Genomic DNA, 24179 nt, shown 5'->3' on the forward strand with positions numbered 1-24179 from the left:
ACAGTTTTTCGATTATGCGTTTTGCGGATTCATCTTTCAAGATTCTTATTCTGTGAACCACCCAGAGAGCTGCAGGTTGACGGCGGTACGCAATTCAAATAATCTACACACACTGGGGGGGGGGGGGCTGCCATTAACAAGCCATAAATTCATTCGTTTTAACAAAAGGGGGAAAGGGCTATGTAAAATTGCACAGAAAAAATAAACCATTAATTTGTTTTAAGAAAAGAAAAGAAAACCCACCGCTATGTAAAATCGCATAGAAAAAATTTCATTAAATTGTTTTAAGGAAAAATCCCACAGCAATGTAAACTCACCTGGAAAAGTTTTGTGCTCTATGGCGCCATCTATTGTCGCATGTTTATAATGCATTCAAAGGGTTGGTGGGTTGTTTTTGTACTAAGGTAGCAGAGTTCCGGCTGTCCATTTAATGTTGACGATAGTGATGTCCTCGAATCCCTCCGACATTTCTCCCATGAAAACAGAGGTGTCTTCCATGTGACATTTTAATGTGTTTTTAATCATTGTTGGAAGCTGCCCAGAGTGGTTGGGGAAATAATAAATCTGGCTGGTTACAAATAATAAATTATTATTATTAGTATTATTATTCCCTCTGACATTTCTCTTCTAAAAACACGGGCCTTTTAGCGTACACGTTGACATTTCTTCCGCAAAAACATGGTGATGGGTGGGGTATAAATAAATTATTATTATTATTATTATTATTCCGTATCATCCCACCCTGGCATTTGTTCCGTGAAAACATGGACGCTCTATCACCTCCGATGTTTCTCCAACGAAAATACTGGTGTCTTTTCATTCCCCCTGAAATTTATTGCATGAAAATAGGGGGATGCTGCCGTCCTGTGCGACATTTCCCCCTTAAAAATACAGTGGTACCTCGGGTTACATACGCTTCAGGTTACATACGCTTCAGACTCCGCTAACCCAGAAATATTACCTCGGGTTAAGAAATTTGCTTCAGGATGAGAACAGAAATCGGGCAGCGGTGGCGTGGCAGCAGCGGGAGGCCCCATTAGCTAAAGTGGTGCTTCAGGTTAAGAACAGTTCAGGTTAAGAACGGACCTCCGGAACGAATTAAGTACTTAACCTGAGGTAGGGTAAATGGGCCCCTGACTGTTAGGTCCAGTCACGGATGATTCTGGGGTTGCAGCGCTCATCTTGCTTTCTTGGCTGAGGGAGCCGGCGTACAGCTTCCGGGTCATGTGGTCAGCAGGACTAAGCCGCGAACCAGAGCAGCGCACGGAAACGCCATTTACCTTCCCGCTGGAGTGGTACCTATTGATCTACTTGCACTTGGACGTGCTTTCGAACTGCTAGGTTGGCAGGAGCTGGGACCGAGCAACGGGAGCTCACTCCGTCGCAGAGATTCGAACCGCCGACCTTCTGATCGGCAAGTCCTAGGCTCTGTGGTTTAACCCACAGCGCCACCCGCGTTCCTACCTAACCTGAGGTACCACTATATAAAAAATCCTCTTAAGGACAGCTTTGCTGGCATCCCAAACAATCTTTAAGTCAGTCTCCTTATTTAAATTGAGATCGAAAAATTCTTTTAAAGTCTTCATTTTATGGATGAATGGTCTAGACAGTAAAATGTGTGTTAAATTGCTGTTTTAGGGGGTGTTTTTCATCGTCTGGAATGGGTCAATACACTTTCCATTACTTTCAATGGGAAAGTCCGCTTCAGGATAAGAATGCTTCAGGTTAAGAACGGACTTCCGGAACCAATTAAGTACTTAACCTGAGGTACCACTGTAGGGAAATTTTTCCTTTTTTGTAAAAATAAATTATTAACTGTTTTCACATAACAGATCATTCCAACAATTGTATTCCCCCCCCATTTCCCCCTCCCATCTCCCCCACATAACCCTATTACTCAGTTCCTCTTTCTGATTTATTAGCACACATTATTCTTTGAGTGTGATAAAAATGTAAAAATCTCCAAGTTATCCGTCTGTTATATTAACAAATAAATTAGTCTCTCTTGATTCCAAACCTGCCAAGGAGTCCCAATTCATTTTAACGTTCTACCATTCCCTCCGATGTTTCTCCCGTGAAAATAGGGGCATCCTATGACTGTCCCCTCCGAAGTTTCTCCCACGTAAATAGGGAGATCCTATGACCGTCCCCTCCAACATTTCCCCCATGAAAATAGGGACAGTTTCCATCCCCTCCAACATTTCTCCCATTAAAATACAGATAACATTTCTTCCGACGTTTCTCCCGTGAAAATAGATCCCTACCTACCCTCCAACGTTTTCCCCATCAAAATAGGGATGGGCTCCATCCCTTCCGACATTTATCCCATGAAAATAGGGGTGTCCTCTATCTCCTTTGACATTTCTCCCTGGGGAATATGGACGTTCAACTATGGGGTAAAATCCACAAGAAAAGGTCAACAACTTTGGGGTAAAATGGTAAAAAAAGTTCCACAACATCAACCCTAAAAAAAAGGCCCTCACACATGTTCCTGTCATCAAATTTGGCTCTCTTGCAAAAAAGTTTGGGGACCCCTGTTCTGGGACAATGTACCCAGACCATCATCCCCTCTGATGTTTCTCCTATGAAAATAGGGACGTTCTGCCTTCCCCTCCGACGTTTCTCCTATGAAAATAGGGACATTCTGCCATCCCCTCCGACGTTTCTCCTATGAAAATAGGGATGTTCTGCCTTCCGCTCCGACGTTTCTCCTGTGAAAATAGGGGCGCGTTGCCATCCCCTCTGACGTTTCTCCCATGAAAATAGGGGCGCGTTGCCATCCCCTCCGACGTTTCTCCCATGAAAATAGGGACGTTCTGCCATCCCCTCCGACGTTCCTCCCATGAAAAAGGACGTTCTGCCATCCCCTCCGACGTTCCTCCCATGAAAATAGGGACGTTCTGCCTTCCCCTCTGACGTTTCTCCCATGAAAATAGGGATGTTCTGCCATCCCCTCCGACGTTTCTCCTGTGGAAATAGGGGCGCGTTGCCATCCCCTCCGGCGTTTCTCCCATGAAAATAGGGACGTTCTGCCATCCCCTCCGACGTTTCTCCTGTGGAAATAGGGGCGCGTTGCCATCCCCTCCGGCGTTTCTCCCATGAAAATAGGGATGTTCTGCCATCCCCTCCGACGTTTCTTCTGTGAAAATAGGGGCGCGTTGCCATCCCCTCCGACGTTTCTCCCATGAAAATAGGGACGTTCTGCCTTCCCCTCCGGCGTTTTTCCTGTGAAAATAGGGACGTTCTGCCTTCCCCTCTGACGTTTCTCCTATGAAAATAGGGACGTTCTGCCTTCCCCTCTGACGTTTCTCCTATGAAAATAGGGACGTTCTGCCTTCCCCTCTGACGTTTCTCCTATGAAAATAGGGACGTTCTGCCTTCCCCTCTGACGTTTCTCCTGTGAAAATAGGGATGTTCTGCCTTCCGCTCCGACGTTTCTCCTGTGAAAATAGGGGCACGTTGCCATCCCCTCTGACGTTTCTCCCATGAAAATAGGGGCGCGTTGCCATCCCCTCCGACGTTTCTCCCATGAAAATAGGGACGTTCTGCCATCCCCTCCGACGTTCCTCCCATGAAAAAAGGGACGTTCTGCCATCCCCTCCGACGTTCCTCCCATGAAAATAGGGACGTTCTGCCTTCCCCTCTGACGTTTCTCCTATGAAAATAGGGACGTTCTGCCTTCCCCTCCGGCGTTTTTCCTGTGAAAATAGGGACGTTCTGCCTTCCCCTCTGACGTTTCTCCCATGAAAATAGGGATGTTCTGCCATCCCCTCCGACGTTTCTCCTGTGGAAATAGGGGCGCGTTGCCATCCCCTCCGGCGTTTCTCCCATGAAAATAGGGACGTTCTGCCATCCCCTCCGACGTTTCTCCTGTGGAAATAGGGGCGCGTTGCCATCCCCTCCGGCGTTTCTCCCATGAAAATAGGGATGTTCTGCCATCCCCTCCGACGTTTCTTCTGTGAAAATAGGGGCGCGTTGCCATCCCCTCCGACGTTTCTCCCATGAAAATAGGGACGTTCTGCCTTCCCCTCCGACGTTTCTCCTATGAAAATAGGGACGTTCTGCCTTCCCCTCCGGCGTTTTTCCTGTGAAAATAGGGACGTTCTGCCTTCCCCTCTGACGTTTCTCCTATGAAAATAGGGACGTTCTGCCTTCCCCTCTGACGATTCTCCTGTGAAAATAGGGACGTTCTGCCTTCCCCTCTGACGTTTCTCCTATGAAAATAGGGACGTTCTGCCTTCCCCTCTGACGTTTCTCCTATGAAAATAGGGACGTTCTGCCTTCCCCTCTGACGTTTCTCCTATGAAAGTAGGGACGTTCTGCCTTCCGCTCCGACGTTTCTCCTATGAAAATAGGGACGTTCTGCCCTCCGCTCTGACGTTTCTCCCACGAAAATAGGGACGTTCTGCCATCCCCTCCGACGTTTCTCCCATGAAAATAGGGACGTTCTGCCATCCCCTCCGACGTTTCTCCTGTGAAAATAGGGGCGCGTTGCCATCCCCTCCGACGTTTCTCCCATGAAAATAGGGACGTTCTGCCATCCCCTCCGACGTTCCTCCCATGAAAAAAGGGACGTTCTGCCATCCCCTCCGACGTTCCTCCCATGAAAATAGGGACGTTCTGCCTTCCCCTCTGACGTTTCTCCCATGAAAATAGGGATGTTCTGCCATCCCCTCCGACGTTTCTCCTGTGGAAATAGGGGCGCGTTGCCATCCCCTCCGGCGTTTCTCCCATGAAAATAGGGACGTTCTGCCTTCCCCTCCGACGTTTCTCCTATGAAAAAGGGACGTTCTGCCTTCCCCTCCGGCGTTTTTCCTGTGAAAATAGGGACGTTCTGCCTTCCCCTCTGACGTTTCTCCTATGAAAATAGGGACGTTCTGCCTTCCCCTCCGACGTTTCTCCTATGAAAATAGGGACGTTCTGCCTTCCCCTCTGACGTTTCTCCTATGAAAATAGGGACGTTCTGCCTTCCCCTCCGGCGTTTTTCCTGTGAAAATAGGGACGTTCTGCCTTCCCCTCCGACGTTTCTCCCATGAAAATAGGGACGTTCTGCCTTCCCCTCCGACGTTTCTCCTATGAAAAAGGGACGTTCTGCCTTCCCCTCCGGCGTTTTTCCTGTGAAAATAGGGACGTTCTGCCTTCCCCTCTGACGTTTCTCCTATGAAAATAGGGACGTTCTGCCTTCCCCTCTGACGTTTCTCCTGTGAAAATAGGGACGTTCTGCCTTCCCCTCTGACGTTTCTCCTATGAAAATAGGGACGTTCTGCCTTCCCCTCTGACGTTTCTCCTATGAAAATAGGGACGTTCTGCCTTCCCCTCTGACGTTTCTCCTGTGAAAATAGGGATGTTCTGCCTTCCGCTCCGACGTTTCTCCTGTGAAAATAGGGGCACGTTGCCATCCCCTCTGACGTTTCTCCCATGAAAATAGGGGCGCGTTGCCATCCCCTCCGACGTTTCTCCCATGAAAATAGGGACGTTCTGCCATCCCCTCCGACGTTCCTCCCATGAAAAAAGGGACGTTCTGCCATCCCCTCCGACGTTCCTCCCATGAAAATAGGGACGTTCTGCCTTCCCCTCTGACGTTTCTCCTATGAAAATAGGGACGTTCTGCCTTCCCCTCCGGCGTTTTTCCTGTGAAAATAGGGACGTTCTGCCTTCCCCTCTGACGTTTCTCCCATGAAAATAGGGATGTTCTGCCATCCCCTCCGACGTTTCTCCTGTGGAAATAGGGGCGCGTTGCCATCCCCTCCGGCGTTTCTCCCATGAAAATAGGGACGTTCTGCCATCCCCTCCGACATTTCTCCTGTGGAAATAGGGGCGCGTTGCCATCCCCTCCGGCGTTTCTCCCATGAAAATAGGGATGTTCTGCCATCCCCTCCGACGTTTCTTCTGTGAAAATAGGGGCGCGTTGCCATCCCCTCCGACGTTTCTCCCATGAAAATAGGGACGTTCTGCCTTCCCCTCCGACGTTTCTCCTATGAAAATAGGGACGTTCTGCCTTCCCCTCCGGCGTTTTTCCTGTGAAAATAGGGACGTTCTGCCTTCCCCTCTGACGTTTCTCCTATGAAAATAGGGACGTTCTGCCTTCCCCTCTGACGATTCTCCTGTGAAAATAGGGACGTTCTGCCTTCCCCTCTGACGTTTCTCCTATGAAAATAGGGACGTTCTGCCTTCCCCTCTGACGTTTCTCCTATGAAAATAGGGACGTTCTGCCTTCCCCTCTGACGTTTCTCCTATGAAAGTAGGGACGTTCTGCCTTCCGCTCCGACGTTTCTCCTATGAAAATAGGGACGTTCTGCCTTCCGCTCTGACGTTTCTCCCACGAAAATAGGGACGTTCTGCCATCCCCTCCGACGTTTCTCCCATGAAAATAGGGACGTTCTGCCATCCCCTCCGACGTTCCTCCCATGAAAAAAGGGACGTTCTGCCATCCCCTCCGACGTTCCTCCCATGAAAATAGGGACGTTCTGCCTTCCCCTCTGACGTTTCTCCCATGAAAATAGGGATGTTCTGCCATCCCCTCCGACGTTTCTCCTGTGGAAATAGGGGCGCGTTGCCATCCCCTCCGGCGTTTCTCCCATGAAAATAGGGACGTTCTGCCATCCCCTCCGACGTTTCTCCTGTGGAAATAGGGGCGCGTTGCCATCCCCTCCGGCGTTTCTCCCATGAAAATAGGGATGTTCTGCCATCCCCTCCGACGTTTCTTCTGTGAAAATAGGGGCGCGTTGCCATCCCCTCCGACGTTTCTCCCATGAAAATAGGGACGTTCTGCCATCCCCTCCGACGTTTCTCCTATGAAAATAGGGACGTTCTGCCTTCCCCTCTGACGTTTCTCCTGTGAAAATAGGGACGTTCTGCCTTCCCCTCTGACGTTTCTCCTATGAAAATAGGGACGTTCTGCCTTCCCCTCTGACGTTTCTCCTATGAAAGTAGGGACGTTCTGCCTTCCGCTCCGACGTTTCTCCTATGAAAATAGGGACGTTCTGCCTTCCGCTCTGACGTTTCTCCCATGAAAATAGGGACGTTCTGCCATCCCCTCCGACGTTTCTCCCATGAAAATAGGGACGTTCTGCCATCCCCTCCGACGTTTCTCCTGTGAAAATAGGGGCGCGTTGCCATCCCCTCCGACGTTTCTCCCGTGAAAATAGGGACGTTCTGCCTTCCCCTCCGACGTTTCTCCCATGAAAATAGGGACGTTCTGCCATCCCCTCCGACGTTTCTCCTGTGAAAATAGGGACGTTCTGCCTTCCCCTCTGACGTTTCTCCTGTGAAAATAGGGACGTTCTGCCTTCCCCTCTGACGTTTCTCCTATGAAAATAGGGACGTTCTGCCTTCCCCTCTGACGTTTCTCCTATGAAAATAGGGACGTTCTGCCTTCCCCTCTGACGTTTCTCCTGTGAAAATAGGGATGTTCTGCCTTCCGCTCCGACGTTTCTCCTGTGAAAATAGGGGCACGTTGCCATCCCCTCTGACGTTTCTCCCATGAAAATAGGGGCGCGTTGCCATCCCCTCCGACGTTTCTCCCATGAAAATAGGGACGTTCTGCCATCCCCTCCGACGTTCCTCCCATGAAAAAAGGGACGTTCTGCCATCCCCTCCGACGTTCCTCCCATGAAAATAGGGACGTTCTGCCTTCCCCTCTGACGTTTCTCCTATGAAAATAGGGACGTTCTGCCTTCCCCTCCGGCGTTTTTCCTGTGAAAATAGGGACGTTCTGCCTTCCCCTCTGACGTTTCTCCCATGAAAATAGGGATGTTCTGCCATCCCCTCCGACGTTTCTCCTGTGGAAATAGGGGCGCGTTGCCATCCCCTCCGGCGTTTCTCCCATGAAAATAGGGACGTTCTGCCATCCCCTCCGACGTTTCTCCTGTGGAAATAGGGGCGCGTTGCCATCCCCTCCGGCGTTTCTCCCATGAAAATAGGGATGTTCTGCCATCCCCTCCGACGTTTCTTCTGTGAAAATAGGGGCGCGTTGCCATCCCCTCCGACGTTTCTCCCATGAAAATAGGGACGTTCTGCCATCCCCTCCGACGTTTCTCCTATGAAAATAGGGACGTTCTGCCTTCCCCTCTGACGTTTCTCCTGTGAAAATAGGGACGTTCTGCCTTCCCCTCTGACGTTTCTCCTATGAAAATAGGGACGTTCTGCCTTCCCCTCTGACGTTTCTCCTATGAAAGTAGGGACGTTCTGCCTTCCGCTCCGACGTTTCTCCTATGAAAATAGGGACGTTCTGCCTTCCGCTCTGACGTTTCTCCCATGAAAATAGGGACGTTCTGCCATCCCCTCCGACGTTTCTCCCATGAAAATAGGGACGTTCTGCCATCCCCTCCGACGTTTCTCCTGTGAAAATAGGGGCGCGTTGCCATCCCCTCCGACGTTTCTCCCGTGAAAATAGGGACGTTCTGCCTTCCCCTCCGACGTTTCTCCCATGAAAATAGGGACGTTCTGCCATCCCCTCCGACGTTTCTCCTGTGAAAATAGGGACGTTCTGCCTTCCCCTCTGACGTTTCTCCTGTGAAAATAGGGACGTTCTGCCTTCCCCTCTGACGTTTCTCCTATGAAAATAGGGACGTTCTGCCTTCCCCTCTGACGTTTCTCCTATGAAAATAGGGACGTTCTGCCTTCCCCTCTGACGTTTCTCCTGTGAAAATAGGGATGTTCTGCCTTCCGCTCCGACGTTTCTCCTGTGAAAATAGGGGCACGTTGCCATCCCCTCTGACGTTTCTCCCATGAAAATAGGGGCGCGTTGCCATCCCCTCCGACGTTTCTCCCATGAAAATAGGGACGTTCTGCCATCCCCTCCGACGTTCCTCCCATGAAAAAAGGGACGTTCTGCCATCCCCTCCGACGTTCCTCCCATGAAAATAGGGACGTTCTGCCTTCCCCTCTGACGTTTCTCCTATGAAAATAGGGACGTTCTGCCTTCCCCTCCGGCGTTTTTCCTGTGAAAATAGGGACGTTCTGCCTTCCCCTCTGACGTTTCTCCCATGAAAATAGGGATGTTCTGCCATCCCCTCCGACGTTTCTCCTGTGGAAATAGGGGCGCGTTGCCATCCCCTCCGGCGTTTCTCCCATGAAAATAGGGACGTTCTGCCATCCCCTCCGACGTTTCTCCTGTGGAAATAGGGGCGCGTTGCCATCCCCTCCGGCGTTTCTCCCATGAAAATAGGGATGTTCTGCCATCCCCTCCGACGTTTCTTCTGTGAAAATAGGGGCGCGTTGCCATCCCCTCCGACGTTTCTCCCATGAAAATAGGGACGTTCTGCCTTCCCCTCTGACGTTTCTCCTATGAAAATAGGGACGTTCTGCCTTCCCCTCTGACGATTCTCCTGTGAAAATAGGGACGTTCTGCCTTCCCCTCTGACGTTTCTCCTATGAAAATAGGGACGTTCTGCCTTCCCCTCTGACGTTTCTCCTATGAAAGTAGGGACGTTCTGCCTTCCGCTCCGACGTTTCTCCTATGAAAATAGGGACGTTCTGCCTTCCCCTCTGACGTTTCTCCTATGAAAGTAGGGACGTTCTGCCTTCCCCTCTGACGTTTCTCCTATGAAAATAGGGACGTTCTGCCTTCCCCTCTGACGTTTCTCCTATGAAAGTAGGGACGTTCTGCCTTCCGCTCCGACGTTTCTCCTATGAAAATAGGGACGTTCTGCCTTCCGCTCTGACGTTTCTCCCACGAAAATAGGGACGTTCTGCCATCCCCTCCGACGTTTCTCCCATGAAAATAGGGACGTTCTGCCATCCCCTCCGACGTTTCTCCTGTGAAAATAGGGGCGCGTTGCCATCCCCTCCGACGTTTCTCCCATGAAAATAGGGACGTTCTGCCATCCCCTCCGACGTTCCTCCCATGAAAAAAGGGACGTTCTGCCATCCCCTCCGACGTTCCTTCCATGAAAATAGGGACGTTCTGCCTTCCCCTCTGACGTTTCTCCCATGAAAATAGGGATGTTCTGCCATCCCCTCCGACGTTTCTCCTGTGGAAATAGGGGCGCGTTGCCATCCCCTCCGGCGTTTCTCCCATGAAAATAGGGACGTTCTGCCATCCCCTCCGACGTTTCTCCTGTGGAAATAGGGGCGCGTTGCCATCCCCTCCGGCGTTTCTCCCATGAAAATAGGGATGTTCTGCCATCCCCTCCGACGTTTCTTCTGTGAAAATAGGGGCGCGTTGCCATCCCCTCCGACGTTTCTCCCATGAAAATAGGGACGTTCTGCCATCCCCTCCGACGTTTCTCCTATGAAAATAGGGACGTTCTGCCTTCCCCTCTGACGTTTCTCCTGTGAAAATAGGGACGTTCTGCCTTCCCCTCTGACGTTTCTCCTATGAAAATAGGGACGTTCTGCCTTCCCCTCTGACGTTTCTCCTATGAAAGTAGGGACGTTCTGCCTTCCGCTCCGACGTTTCTCCTATGAAAATAGGGACGTTCTGCCTTCCGCTCTGACGTTTCTCCCATGAAAATAGGGACGTTCTGCCATCCCCTCCGACGTTTCTCCCATGAAAATAGGGACGTTCTGCCATCCCCTCCGACGTTTCTCCTGTGAAAATAGGGGCGCGTTGCCATCCCCTCCGACGTTTCTCCCGTGAAAATAGGGACGTTCTGCCTTCCCCTCCGACGTTTCTCCCATGAAAATAGGGACGTTCTGCCATCCCCTCCGACGTTTCTCCTGTGAAAATAGGGACGTTCTGCCTTCCCCTCTGACGTTTCTCCTGTGAAAATAGGGACGTTCTGCCTTCCCCTCTGACGTTTCTCCTATGAAAATAGGGACGTTCTGCCTTCCCCTCTGACGTTTCCCCTATGAAAATAGGGACGTTCTGCCTTCCGCGCCGACGTTTCTCCTATGAAAATAGGGACGTTCTGCCTTCCGCTCCGACGTTTCTCCTATGAAAATAGGGACGTTCTGCCTTCCGCTCCAACGTTTCTCCTATGAAAATAGGGACGTTCTGCCTTCCGCTCTGACGTTTCTCCCATGAAAATAGGGACGTTCTGCCTTCCGCTCCAACGTTTCTCCTATGAAAATAGGGACGTTCTGCCTTCCGCTCCGACGTTTCTCCTATGAAAATAGGGATGTTCTGCCTTCCGCTCCAACGTTTCTCCTATGAAAATAGGGACGTTCTGCCTTCCGCTCTGACGTTTCTCCTATGAAAATAGGGACATTCTCATTCCACATGCTCCCGTGTGTCTTAGGTGGTTTAAATGCATGTTCTTTCTTTGATGCATATGTAATAAAGGAGGACCACGTTATGTAAAAGTTACATAGTTTCTCACATCGTTTTCTTTGACCTACTCTCTCTGTTAACTTTTCCATAAAAATTAATTCCTTAAATTAAAATTATGGTTCACGTTTAATGTTCTCCGGTGTCCAGCAGTGGCAAGATGCACAATGAAGTCTTTTGTCTCTTACGATTTTGTGCTTCGTTTGCAGATAGAGAAAGCTATGCTATTTCGGGATCTTGATTGATCAATTGAGATGGAATTGGTTCCATTTCCTGGGCAGTATCTTTAGGAAAGGAAAGGGAGTCATTTCTGCTGTTTCCGGACATTTTTTTTAAAAAAATCATTTTTATTAAGTTTTCATTTAAAATACAGCAACACCAACAAAATACATAGATATTTCAAATCTTTTTACATTTGTCCAGACATAATCTAATCAGCCGGTCATGTGTCGCCCGGAAGAACACAGCATCCATCTGCAGAAAATTCAGCAATGGAGACCTGGGCAAGGGCAGCAATCGACCCCACATTCGCTCCATAAGATGCACAGACATTTCCCCTTTTTAGGAGGAAATAAACAAATCGGAACACACCTATCTGTGCTGAAATAGCGAAGGCGAAAGCAACAGCTCGCCATATTAAATCTTATTTTTTCCCCTCCTCCTGTAGGAAATAAATATATCCCACCTGTATTGCGAGCGAGCGATACGAAACTTTGTGTCGTGTGTTGATGATGATAATAATAACAACAACAACAACAACAATAATAATAATAATTATTATTTATGACTTGTACCCTGCCCATCTGGCTGGCTTTCCCCAGCCACTCTGGGCGGCTTCCAATAAACACCAAAATCACATGAAAATGTCATGCATGAAAAACGTCCCTGAACAAGGCTGCCTTCATATGTCTTCCAGATGTCATACAGTTGTTTATTTCTTTAACATCTGATGGGAGGGCGCCACCACCGAGAAGGCGCCTGGTTTCCTGTAACTACGACCTTTAGTGGGGGGTGTGTGTTGGAATTTTATTTAAAAATAACACGAATTGCGACACACCTACCTGTGTGCTGCAATAGCAAAGGCTAAAGCGAGCAGCTCGCCATATTAGATCTTTTCCCCCCTCCTCCTCCTGTAGGAAATAGATATATCCCAGACATGTTGCAAGCGATTGATAGGAAGCTTGGTGCTGTGCGATTCCAGATACGACCTTGGGGGGGGGGGAGAAAAACATTCAACAATGGAGGCCTGGGCAAGGGGCCGGGGGCCAGAAAGGGAGCCAACGACTGACCTCACATTCGCTCCATAAGACGCACAGACCTCTCCCCTTCCTTTTTAGGAGGAAAAAGTGTCTTACGGAGCGAAAAATACAATAGTTGCTCTCGAAGGCACTGCTGGACCGTTTGCCTATCCCTGCCCTGAACCGAATCTCCCTGCCCGTTTTGAACCTGCGCCCGGGTCCCTTCCCCAGGCGGTGGCACCGAGGTCCCCTGGGCCACCTCCCCCAGTCTGCCCCACGGAGGACCTCAAGGTCCATGAAGAGCAACACCCTAGAGGTCCCGGGCCCTAAGGAGGTCTGATTAGCCTCTATTGCTGCAATGTTCTTACAATCAATTTGTTCTCAAATATGATTTGATACTACAAGAAACTACAAGAAAGAAGATTCTTTCTTGTAGAACATTCTTGTAGTTCTTGTCGCAGCTGCACTGGTAGACCCTCTTGTTGCAGATGCTGTGCTTGAAGAAGCCCTTGCAGCCCTCGCAGGATCCAAACTACAAGAAAGAAGATTCCACCTAAACATTAGGAAGAACTTCCTGACAGTAGGAGCTGTTCGACAGTGGAATTTGCTGCCAAGGAGTGTGGTGGAGTCTCCTTCTTTGGAGGTCTTGAAGCAGAGGCTTGACAACTATATGTCAGGAGTGCTCTGATGGTGTTTCCTGCTTGGCAGGGGGTTGGGACTCGCTCTTGTGGTCTCTTCCAACTCTATTCTATGATTCTGTGATGCTCGACTGCCCCTCAGTGGCCGAATGTGGATTTGCAGCATGTCCTAATCCTGCTCTGTCTCCCTGAGCTGTTCACACTGTGCTGTGCTCCTGTGATGAGGCTGCATTTTAACGTTGTGTTTGAATCTTGTTTTTTAAGTTGCATTTCAATCAACTTGCTTTTTATTGCTTGTTAGCCGCCCTGAGCCCGGTTTTGGTTGGGGACAGCCGGGTAGAAATAAAATTTATAATAATAATAATAATAATTATTATTATTATTATTAAAACTGCCCCATGTCCCCTTCGTTTCTCTGCGTCCTTGCCCCCGCATCTCACCCGCTGCTGTTTCCTCGCCCCCCCCACCCCGCTTTGCAGGCGACCGGGCAGAGCAGCGCACCTGCCTGATTTGTGGCGACCGCGCCACCGGCCTCCACTACGGCATCATCTCCTGCGAGGGCTGCAAGGGCTTCTTCAAGCGCAGCATCTGCAACAAGAGGGTCTACCGGTGCAGCCGCGACAAGAACTGTGTCATGTCCCGCAAGCAGCGCAACCGCTGCCAGTACTGCCGCCTGCTCAAGTGCCTGCAGATGGGCATGAATCGGAAAGGTACCTTGTGTGTTATTGCGGGGGGCCGGGCTGGGGGCCGAGGTGGTAATAATAATAATAATAATAATAATAATAATAATAATAATAAAATTTCATTTACCCTATTTTTTGCTAAAAAGTAAGGGGAAATGTCTGTGCGTCTTAGGGTCCCTGGAGCCGAATTGCCCAGGGGTGAAAAGCAGATCATGTTTTTTGTTGTTGTTGTTTTTTGAAAGAGGGAAGTGGGTGTTGAAACAAAGCCGCTGATGGCAAGCGATCGGAAGCGAGATAAGGGACGCTAGCAACAAAGGAGGCTGCCTGGGAGGCGGGGAGGTATAGACAGCAAAATTTCAAGGAGAGGAGACAGGAAGACTAAATCAATGAGGAAAGAAATTAGAAAAAAAGAGGAGCAAAAAACTGCTCCAGCTAAGGAAAAGACACTAAGGCAAAGGAGGGGAGAAGGGAGTGTTGAAAGGAAGCAGCTGATCAGTGGGATCGGGAGAGAGATAAGGGAGCTAGATGAAGGAGGCTGCCTGGGAGGGGGGAGGTGAAAGCCCATGGACCCTCAGGAGTTTTACATTGGGTGACCCCAAATTCACCGTCAGATCACATAGCATGTCCATGTCTACAGCCTGCACCAAAACTTTTTGCATTGGGCTACCCCAAACTCACCGTCAAATCACATGTCTGTGGCCTGAGCATGAACCACCAAAATCATAACCTGCTGTTTCGTTTAGAATATTTCCCCCCCCCCCCTTGTTTTCTTCCTCTAAAAACTAGGTGCTGCTTATGGTCAGGTACATTTTATGGAGCGAAAAACACGGAATATCCCACCCTCCCCAGCCGAAGCCGGGCTCAGAGCGGCTAACAACAGTAAAGCAATACTGCATTCTAAAATCAGTTCATTCTAAAATCAAATTGATGGCAACCATTGGGCTAGAGTTCTGTGAGGATTGCCAAAGGAGGGGGTCAGGCTGTGCCCTGGCCAAAGGCCTGGTGGAACAGCTCTGTCTTGCGGAAATATGTCAAGTCCCGCAGGGCCCTAGTCTCTTGTGACGGAGCGTTCCACCAGATTGGAGCCGCAGCTGAAAAAGCCCTGGCTCTGGTCAAGGCCAGCCTAACCTCCCTGTGGTCCGGGACCTCCAAGATGTTTTTGTTTGAGGATCAAGGGACGTACCAGAAGAGGCGGTCCCGTAGGTATGAGGGTCCTAGGCCGTATAGGGCTTTCAAGGGTTAAAACCAGCACCTTGAACCTGATCCTGTACTCCACCGGGAGCCAGCGCAGTTGGTATAGCACTGGGTGAATGTGATCTTGCAGTGAGGACCCCGTAAGGAGTCTCGCCGTGGCATTCTGCACCCGCTGGAGTTTCTGGGTCAGTCTCAAGAGCAGCCCCACGTGGAGCGCGTTGCAATAATCCAGTCTGGAGGCGACCATCGCGTGGAGGTAGTTCAGCACACGTCCTCCGAGTTTCCTAATGGAGCCCTCTGTGGGCGACTCGCCCCAGAGCTTTAGGGGAGCCCCTTGCTCTCGTGCCCGCCCCCAGAGGCTGGCCTCCAGAAGGTGCTGAGATCTCTCAGCCCATGTTCTCCAATAATAATAATAATAATAATAATAATTTATTATTTATACCCCACCCATCTGGCTGGGGTTCCCCAGCCACTATGGGCGGCTTCCAACAAAAGATTAAAATATCATAACCGATCAAACGTTCAAAGCTTCCCTAAACGTGGCTGCCTTCAGATGTCTTCTCAAAGTCTGGTAGTTGTTGTTCTCTTGGACATCCAGCGGAAGGGCATTCCACAGGGCGGGCACCACCACCGAGAAGGCCCTCCGCCTGGTTCCCTGTAACTTGGCTTCTCACAGCGAGGGAGCAGCCAGAAGCCCTTGGTGCTAGACATCCAGGCAGAATGATGGGGGTGGAGATGCTCCTTCTGATACACTTGACCGAGGCCTCAAATTAAGAAATCTGTATTTTTCAGGTCACCAGAGCTGCCAAGCTCTTCCTTGGGGCGATTTCAAAGTTGTTGAGGCTTCTTTTGGTGGGGCAGTGGGCCTCAAATTTGCCTACGGAAACTGCGTAGGAGACTAACCCCCCCTTTTTTTGCTCAAAAAATTCAGGAGAGAACATCATGCTTAACGGGACCGCCCTTCCTGGTATGTCCCCCAGAGGATCCTAAGGTCCATGAATAAGAATAGCTTAAAGGTCCCGGGCCCTAAGGAAGTCAGATTATCCTCCACCAGGGCCTTTTTAGGGGTGGCTCCGACCTGCTGGAACGCTCTGTCCCACGAGACTAGGGCCTGTAAGACAGAGCTATTACACCTGGCCTTCAGTTTGAATTGGCCTGATCCTCTATTCCCTTTCCCCCTTCCCCTTCTATGAATAAACCCTTTCTGGGACCCCACAGTTAAATTCTTCCCTGGTCTCCTTGCTGGCCCTAGTAGGACCAACTTGGCCAGTTAGCCCTGGCGATCATTTGATGTCTATGGACTGGGATTCCCCCCCACCAAAAAAATGACCCCCGGATTTTTGAATTGATATTGATGCTGCATTTATGTTGTATTATATGCTGTTTTTAAGTCACATTTTAATCAGTGTTTTGTATTTGTTGTTAGCCACCCTGAGCCTGGTTTTTAAACCGGGAAGGGCAGGGTATAAATAAATTATTATTATTATTATTAATTACGCATGGGAGAAAACGGTACATATTTGCTGTGTTTGACGTCGCCATGTTGCTTCCTTTTTTCCTTCTCCCCCCCTTTTCCAACGTTATTTCCTGACACTGATCCTTTGGTTTTATCTGGCCGGGCTGGAGTGTGAAGTGGATTTTTAACGTGCTGCCGAGGGGGTTCTGTTGTTGAGAAGTTAGAGGAAGGAAGCAAGCAAGGAAGGAAGATTCCCCAGAAACTCTTTTAGCACGGGTCTTCCTAGGTCCTAAGGGAAAAAAAAAAAGATTCCCCCAGACCCTTTTAGCAGGTCATTCCAGGTGCAAAGAAATAAAGATAGTGGCATCTAGGCACAATTTTTTTTTTAAAAAAGGTCTGAAATGTTTTGAAAAAGAAGTTGAGTTTTGTATAGCTCTAGCTCTAGTGATTAAAACATTAATGTGTTAACATTGCATTTCAGTCTTGTTTTTTCAGTTGCATTTCAATCCACTTGCTTTGATTATTGGTTGTTAGCCGCCCTGAGCCCGGCCTTGGCTGGGGAGGGCGGGGTATAAATAAAATGTTTTATTATCATTATTATTATTAGTGCCCCCTTTGTATATTGTGCTTTAAAACCCTTGCCTTGCAGCCGAGTCCTAGATGTGAACCCAGAGGCCCTTGCTCGTTTCGCAGGGAGTGGCGTGGAAGCGAAACCCACGCGTTCTTTTGTCGTCGCGCTTCCCCCCCCCCCCCGCAAAAAAGGGGCAGGGGATCGGGAGCTGCGTGCGAAAGGCTGCGAAGCGGATTGTCTCCCCTCCCGGGGCACCGGGCTTTTTTGGGCGGGGTCGTTTGCCGCTGCGGCTGAGACCGAAGGGCTGTGCTGGCCAAGACCGAAGGGCGAGGGGCGCAGGATTGGGGGGCAGCGGCGGCCAGGGAGAGAGCAGCCGCAGTCCTAGAGCACAACCACTAGGGGGAGCCTGCTTGGATCACTGGCCCACAGGCAGAGGCCAAACCGCCCCCACTTTCTCTCCTGAGGATCTGTTGGCCGGATCGCCCAAAATCTGAGAGTTATGGGCACCATTCTTTCGCTCCAATTTTATCTCGGGGATCTGTTGGGCGGATCCCCGGAATCCGAGAGTTTCGGGCATCATTCTTCCGTTCTGCTTTCTCTCCCAAGGATCTGTTGGCCGGATCCCCCGGAATCTGAGAGTTATGGGCATCATTCTTTCTCTCCTGAGTATCCGTTGGCTGGATCCCTGGAATCTGAGAGTTATGGGCATCATTCTTTCGCTCTGATTTCTCTCGAATTTCAGGTGATCCGGCCAACAGATCCTCAGGAGAGAAACCGGCGTGAAAGAATGGTGCCCATAACTCTCGGATTTCGGAAATCTGAAAGTTACAGGCACCATTCTTTTCCTCCGCTTTCTCTTCCAAGGATCCGTTGGCTGGATCAACTGAAATCTGGGAATTACGGGCCCTGTGCCACGGAGACGATCCTTGCCTGCTGCCCGGTCTTTCCTCTCCTGCTTCAGCCCGGCTTGTTGGCCTTTCCCTTCGGCACCTCTGAGCGCCATTTCGACTTCTTTACAATATATATAAATTTATTTTCCGTTTTTGTTGCGGTCACAGACTTCCAATGCTAATGCGTATTAGGCTTCCCTCCCCCCCCCCTTGTGGTTCCTTATCCATTTTAATCAGGCACCTCCAACCTTCAGTTCCCGGGTGGCCCACCCCGCCCACCCCTCCCGTGGCAACGGGCGGGGGGAGGCCGGGGCGCCCGTGGGCCAGTCCCTAACCATCTGCTCTCGCTGCCTTCTTGTTTTTCAAGCAATTCGTGAAGATGGCATGCCCGGAGGCAGGAACAAGAGCATCGGACCTGTCCAGGTGAGCGGCCGTTGGGTTTCTCTCAAGTAGGCACCCCCCAAAACCTTCGGCCCTCCCGATGTTCGCGTGCTGCCAAATAGAGCAGTTCTTTTCAAGGATTATCGGGACAAAAGGAACGAGGAGGCGGAAGGGGAAGCGAAGCAGTTTTATTAACAAATAAAACCTACCCGACAGGGGCTACCCAATCTCCCCTTCAGCTGCCCAGAGCCCCCCAGGTAGAGCAGCAGGAGAGAGACCCCAGCCGTCGGGTCTCCCACCATCGGGTCCTTTGATTTGGGTAGAAGCCCCTCCCACCTCATGGCTTTTATAGCCTGCCTTGATGTCATCCAGGGCACCTGGCGTCACTCATGGTCAGCCCCGGACCCCAAGACAGAATTAACGACGAAGACTGTTCCTGGGCACCCAGTACGGGCGCGTGAACAGAACCGGGCAAGGGATAAAAATGTCCAGAAGAGGTGGAAGACCATCACCCGAAGGATTGGGTTCTTCTGTGTTGCAAGTGCCGGCTGCAGGGAGATTCTCAGCCGCTCTGTCTTAATTCCATCTCAGGGTCCTGGGCTAATCATGAGTCACACCAGGTGCCCTTGATGACGTCCAGGAAGAAAAGCAAATCAATACTCGATAGGAAAAAAAAACTAATCCATTCAAAAGTACGCATTCTGACAAGGATTACAAACTTCAGTGGAGATTGCAAACTCAAACTCATAAAAATACGTAGAACACAATAATTCGTTACAGAATTATGAAAGTTTATGAGTTGAGATAAATTAACATAATCCATATTCGTCGTGGATGTCTTCGTTTCAATCATTTAGCAAAAGTCGGAAGTCAATTATGGATTAGAAACCAGGACAACGTTCTCAACTCTTGCCGGTTCCGTTCATGTGCTTGTCCTGGGTGCCCGGGAGCCATCGTCTTTGGGAGAAGATCGGTTGTTCATCCTTAATTCCATCTTCCATTTATTTGTTAATAAAACTGTTTCCGGTTCCTCTTCCACCTCCTCATCCCTTTTGTCCTGATCTCCTTGGAAAAACTGCTGTATTTGGCAGCACAGTTTGGGACTACAATTCCCATCCTCCCTCGCCGCCGCTCCCGTTAGCTAGGGATCCTGGGAGTTGTAGGCCCCAACATCGGGAGGGCCACAGGAGAGCACCGAGCCTACCCCGGTTGGCACATTTTCTCACTGCCTCCCTCCGTTTTTGTGTGTGCTTGGGTCGGGGAGGGGGCCGTTTTTCAGAACGCTGCTGGTGGCCAGATCTTGGGCCGCGTCGGCGCTCCTGCCTCCCAGTCCTGCCGCCCTCGCCCGCCCCAGCCAGCCCTCCGGGAGCTGCTCCTCCCGAAGCCAGCACCAGCCCTTTGGTCCGTGCCAAGCCCTCCGAAAAGCTGGCTGCGCCCCAGTTTCCAAAGCTGCCCGGGGAATGTCCGCTTGGTGGGTGGGATGGCTCGCCCGGAGAGGTCTTGCGAAACTCCGTGCAGTTTAGGTCCTGGCCAAGAAAAGGCGCCCAACGGCTCTCGCCAGGCTGCGGTGTTTCTCCGGGGACGGGGGCCACAGTGGGAATGCGCAATGGCACCTTTGGGGAGTCTCTGGCCTCGCCCTCCGGCAAGCTGTGCCGCGGATTCTCCCCACAAGTCATGGCTGGAGAATCCAGGTAACTGGGGTCCCCAGAGAGTTGGCCTGGCTGCCCCCTTTTTCCTGGGAAACGTCTGAGCTGAGGGGGGCCTGTGATTTTTGGAGCGATCAGGGGAGAGAATTCATTTCCATGAAAGGGGTCTGAGGTAATTTCCGTTCTGTGTTTTTAGCCACACGCTAGCAGGAAAGCATCGTTTAAAAATCTGCAAGAAATGTTATTTGTAGATAAGCAGCCCAAAAAAGCAGAAAAAACTCATGCCGTTACCCTCGGGACATTGTAAGGCTGTTGCAGCAAAAGAATATATATATTGTGATCCGTTCTGGCTTCTGAAATTCAGAATATTTTTTTTCTTGTTTTCCTCCTCCAAAAACTAGGTGCTATAAATATATATATAGTTTTGCTGCAGCAGCCTTACAGCGTCTAAAGGACGTTGCTAAGGCCCTTGCAAGGCCGTTGCTGGAATAAAAACCCACTTGAGCCGACAGGTGAAAGAACAGGAGGAGCCTTCTGGCAGAGAATGTCCTCGGACGTTGCTAAGGCCCTTTCAAGGCTGTTGCTGGAATAAAAACCCACTTGAGCCAATTGGTGAAAGAGCAGGAGGAGCCTTCTGGCAGAGGCTGAGCGCTGAGCGCATTTCGCTCCACCACCAGCAAAGGGTAGCAGCTCAAAGGCTGGCAGGGAGCTGGCGTGGCACAGCAGGGGGGGTCTGAGAACTGCCCTGAGAACCCCTTCTTCCCTTCGGCTCGCTGTCTGCAGAGGGGGCCGCTCGACCCTTGGAGGGGGGCGGCTTGAGTAAAGGCCGGGGTCTGTGCGTGTCCCTCCTCTCCTTCTCCCCGCTCCCCGCAGATCTCTGAGGAGGAGATTGAGAGGATCATGTCCGGGCAGGAATTCGAAGGCGAGGCCAACATCTCGTGGAGCAACAACGGAGACAGCGACAACAGCTCCCCCGGGAATGGGGTCTCGGAGAGCAACCAGCCCTCGCCCGTCTCAACGCCTTCGTCAAGGTGGGACGCTGGGGGGGGGGGGCGGGGAAAGGTTCTCAGGCCAGACGAGAATGGGGGTCGGGAGGCGATTCTCGCACTCGGGCCCGGTACCCTGCTGAGGTGCAATCAGCTTGTTGATTTATTAAATATATATACCCGGGGGTCTCGACATGGGGGTGGGGAAAGTTCTCAGGCTGCATGAGACGGGGTGTGTGTGTGTGTGTGTGTGTGTGTGTGTGTGTGTCGGGAGGCGGTTCTCACATTTGGGTCTGGTGGCTCACCGGGGTGCACATTGATATTACTTACTAATTTTGTTATTATTAAATTTATATACCTGGGGGTCTTGACTCCATCTTCAAGGTGGGGGGTGATGAAAAGATCTTGGGCCAGATCAGAACGGGGGTCGGGAGGGGGGTCAGGAGGCAGTTCTGGCACTCAGGCCCAGTAGCCTACTGGGGTGCAATCGGCACGTTGATTATTAACATTATTTATTGAATTTATGTACCTGGGGGGGTCTCAATTACCGTCTTCAAGGTGGGGGGCTGGGGGAAGATGCTCAGACTTTTGGGGGGGCTATTGGGTCGTTTTTATTTTGATTAGGTATTTTGTGGTTTTATAATAATTAATAAAGTGGGGTTTTTGGGTGGTTTTCGTGTTGATTATATGTTTTCAGGTTGATTATATGGGGCTGCCCAGAGTGGCTGGGGAAATAACAATTTACGGCGATAACATTTTGGGTTTATAATATATAAACCCAATAATGAATATAATAATAATTATATTTATAATAATAAATAATAAATTCTTATTTATGCCCCGGCTGAGACTGGGTTTAGGGTGGCTAACACCGAATATAAATGTGCTTTTATATTTTGATTGTGTTTCGTGAACCGTATAAGGCAGTGTGGGCCAGGGGCCAGGTGCCCTCCAGCTCTTTTCTGGACTACAACTCCCATCACCCCTCTCTCGCAGGACCAGTGGGTCAGGGATGATGGGAATTCATATTCACAACATTGACAGGTTGGGGTTTTTTTGTATGTGTTCCTGTCAGCTTTGCTTTACTCAAGTAAGGCATTGTTTTCGGCATCAAGGCTTTAGATTCCGTTTCAAAAGGAGGGAGGGGCTCTTTCACCCTCTGAGTTGCAGGGGGTCCCGACTGCTGCAGTCAATTTTTTGATGAACAACTTCAGCCTTTAATTAAATAAAATTTTACAACAGGTTTGGTTTTAATGTATACCTTTTCTTTGGAGATTTAACTGCTAAACTGAAAGAGAATCTACAAAAACAACCACTCTAGAAACAGGATTCCTCCTGCCAATGTGAAACGCACACTTTTCAGTGGTGTCTCTCTGGTTCACGACCTGCACAAGGAATATAATTGCACTTCCATGATAAGTTACGTAACAGTCAACTTCCACTCTGCAGTAACTAAAAGGCATTGATTTCTACGTGGACCATAATCCATTTAGAACTCCATACACCAACCCCCCTCCTTTTTTAAACAAAAAATAGCCTTTAGTAATTGCAGCTGCATTTTGCTTGTTGCTAGGGTGAAAAAAAAATACAAAAATAAGCATCTATTCTTTTCTACACTTACAAAAAATTCCTAAAAAGGTACCTGGTTTTAGAAAGTACAGTCCCTTTGCACTGTGCCCACCTACAAGCCCCCTTTTGAACCTAGTGAAGGCATTGCATGCAGCAGAGGGGCTGGTGAAGCCTGGCAGTCAGTTCATAGCCCTTTAGATATGCAATGGGACTTGCTGCAATTGACCTCGGGGTTTTGTGAAGGTTTAAATGTCTGCTCGCTACCCAGAAGGGGAGTCACCTGTCTTCCACCCTGCCCTGTGGGGCCGCTGCATCAAGAAACGTGGGTAGCCACTCCCAGCCCACCTCAGTCAAACCCCAAACAGCTGGAGGGCCAAGAGATCAGGCATGGCCCAAGTTGGCCCTCCAGCTCTTTTCTGGACTACAACTCCCATCATCCCTTGCTCGCAGGACCAGTGTTTAAGGATGATGGGAATTGTAGTCCCCAAACGGCTGGAGGGCCACGTTTGACTCCCAATCATCCCTAGCTCCCAGGACCAGTGGTCAGGGATGATGGGAATTGTAGTCCCTAAACTTTGCAGGACAAGTGGGTCAGGGATGATGGGAACTGTAGTCCCTAAACCTTGTAGGACCAGTGGTCAGGGATGGGAATTGTAGTCTCCAAAACCTGGAGGGCCGGGGATGATGGGAATTGTAGTCCCCCAACTGCTGGAGGGCCACGTTTGACTCCCAATCATCCCTAGCTCCCAGGAGCAGTGGTCAGAGATGATGGGAACTGTAGTCCCTAAACTTTGCAGGACAAGTGGGTCAGGGATGATGGGAACTATAGTCCCTTAACCTTGTAGGACCAGTGGTCAGGGATGGGAATTGTAGTCTCCAAAAACTGGAGGGCCGGGGATGATAGGAATTGTAGTCCCCCAACTGCTGGAGGGCCACGTTTGACTCCCATCATCCCTAGCTCCCAGGGGCAGTGGTCAGGGATGATGGGAATTGTAGTCTCCAAACTGCTGGAGGGCCATGTTTGACTCCCATCATCCCTAGCTCCCAGGAGCAGTGGTCAGGGATGATGGGAATTGTAGTCCCCCAACTGCTGGAGGGCCACGTTTGACTCCCATCATCCCTAGCTCCCAGGAGCAGTGGTCAGGGATGATGGGAATTGTAGTCCCCCAACTGCTGCAGGGCCACGTTTGACTCCCATCATCCCTAGCTCCCAGGAGCAGTGGTCAGGGATGATGGGAATTGTAGTCCCCCAACTGCTGGAGGGCCACGTTTGACTCCCATCATCCCTAGCTCCCAGGACCAGTGGGTCAGGGATGATGGGAACTGTAGTCCCTAAACCTTGCAGGACAAGTGGGTCAGGGATGGGAATTGTAGTCTCCAAAAACTGGAGGGCCGGGGATGATGGGAATTGTAGTCTCCAAACTGCTGGAGGGCCACGTTTGACTCCCATCATCCCTAGCTCCCAGAAGCAGTGGTCAGGGATGATGGGAACTGTAGTCCCTAAACCTTACAGGACAAGTGGGTCAGGGATGATGGGAACTATAGTCCCTAAACCTTGTAGGACCAGTGGTCAGGGATGGGAATTGTAGTCTCCAAAAACTGGAGGGCCGGGGATGATGGGAATTGTAGTCCCCCAACTGCTGGAGGGCCACGTTTGACTCCCAATCATCCCTAGCTCCCAGGAGCAGTGGTCAGGGATGATGGGAATTGTAGTC

At 50.3% G+C, this 24179-nt stretch overlaps 1 protein-coding gene across 7 annotated transcripts in view; it reads left to right on the forward strand.

The window, feature by feature from the left end:
- The window catches only part of NR6A1 (nuclear receptor subfamily 6 group A member 1), a 65613-nt gene that overhangs the window by 12406 nt on the left and 29028 nt on the right, over positions 1 to 24179 (forward strand). For all 7 annotated transcript variants that reach the window (XM_083721788.1, XM_083721782.1, XM_083721786.1 and 4 more), the window contains 3 exons: positions 13568 to 13798; positions 18250 to 18305; positions 20783 to 20940. In XM_083721788.1, coding sequence (XP_083577914.1) covers positions 13568 to 13798; positions 18250 to 18305; positions 20783 to 20940 — 445 coding nt within the window. The remainder of the gene's footprint in view (positions 1 to 13567; positions 13799 to 18249; positions 18306 to 20782; positions 20941 to 24179) is intronic.

This window comes from Podarcis gaigeae (genome assembly GCF_964106915.1).
Source record: "Podarcis gaigeae genome assembly, chromosome: Z".
Lineage (NCBI taxonomy): Eukaryota > Metazoa > Chordata > Lepidosauria > Squamata > Lacertidae > Podarcis > Podarcis gaigeae.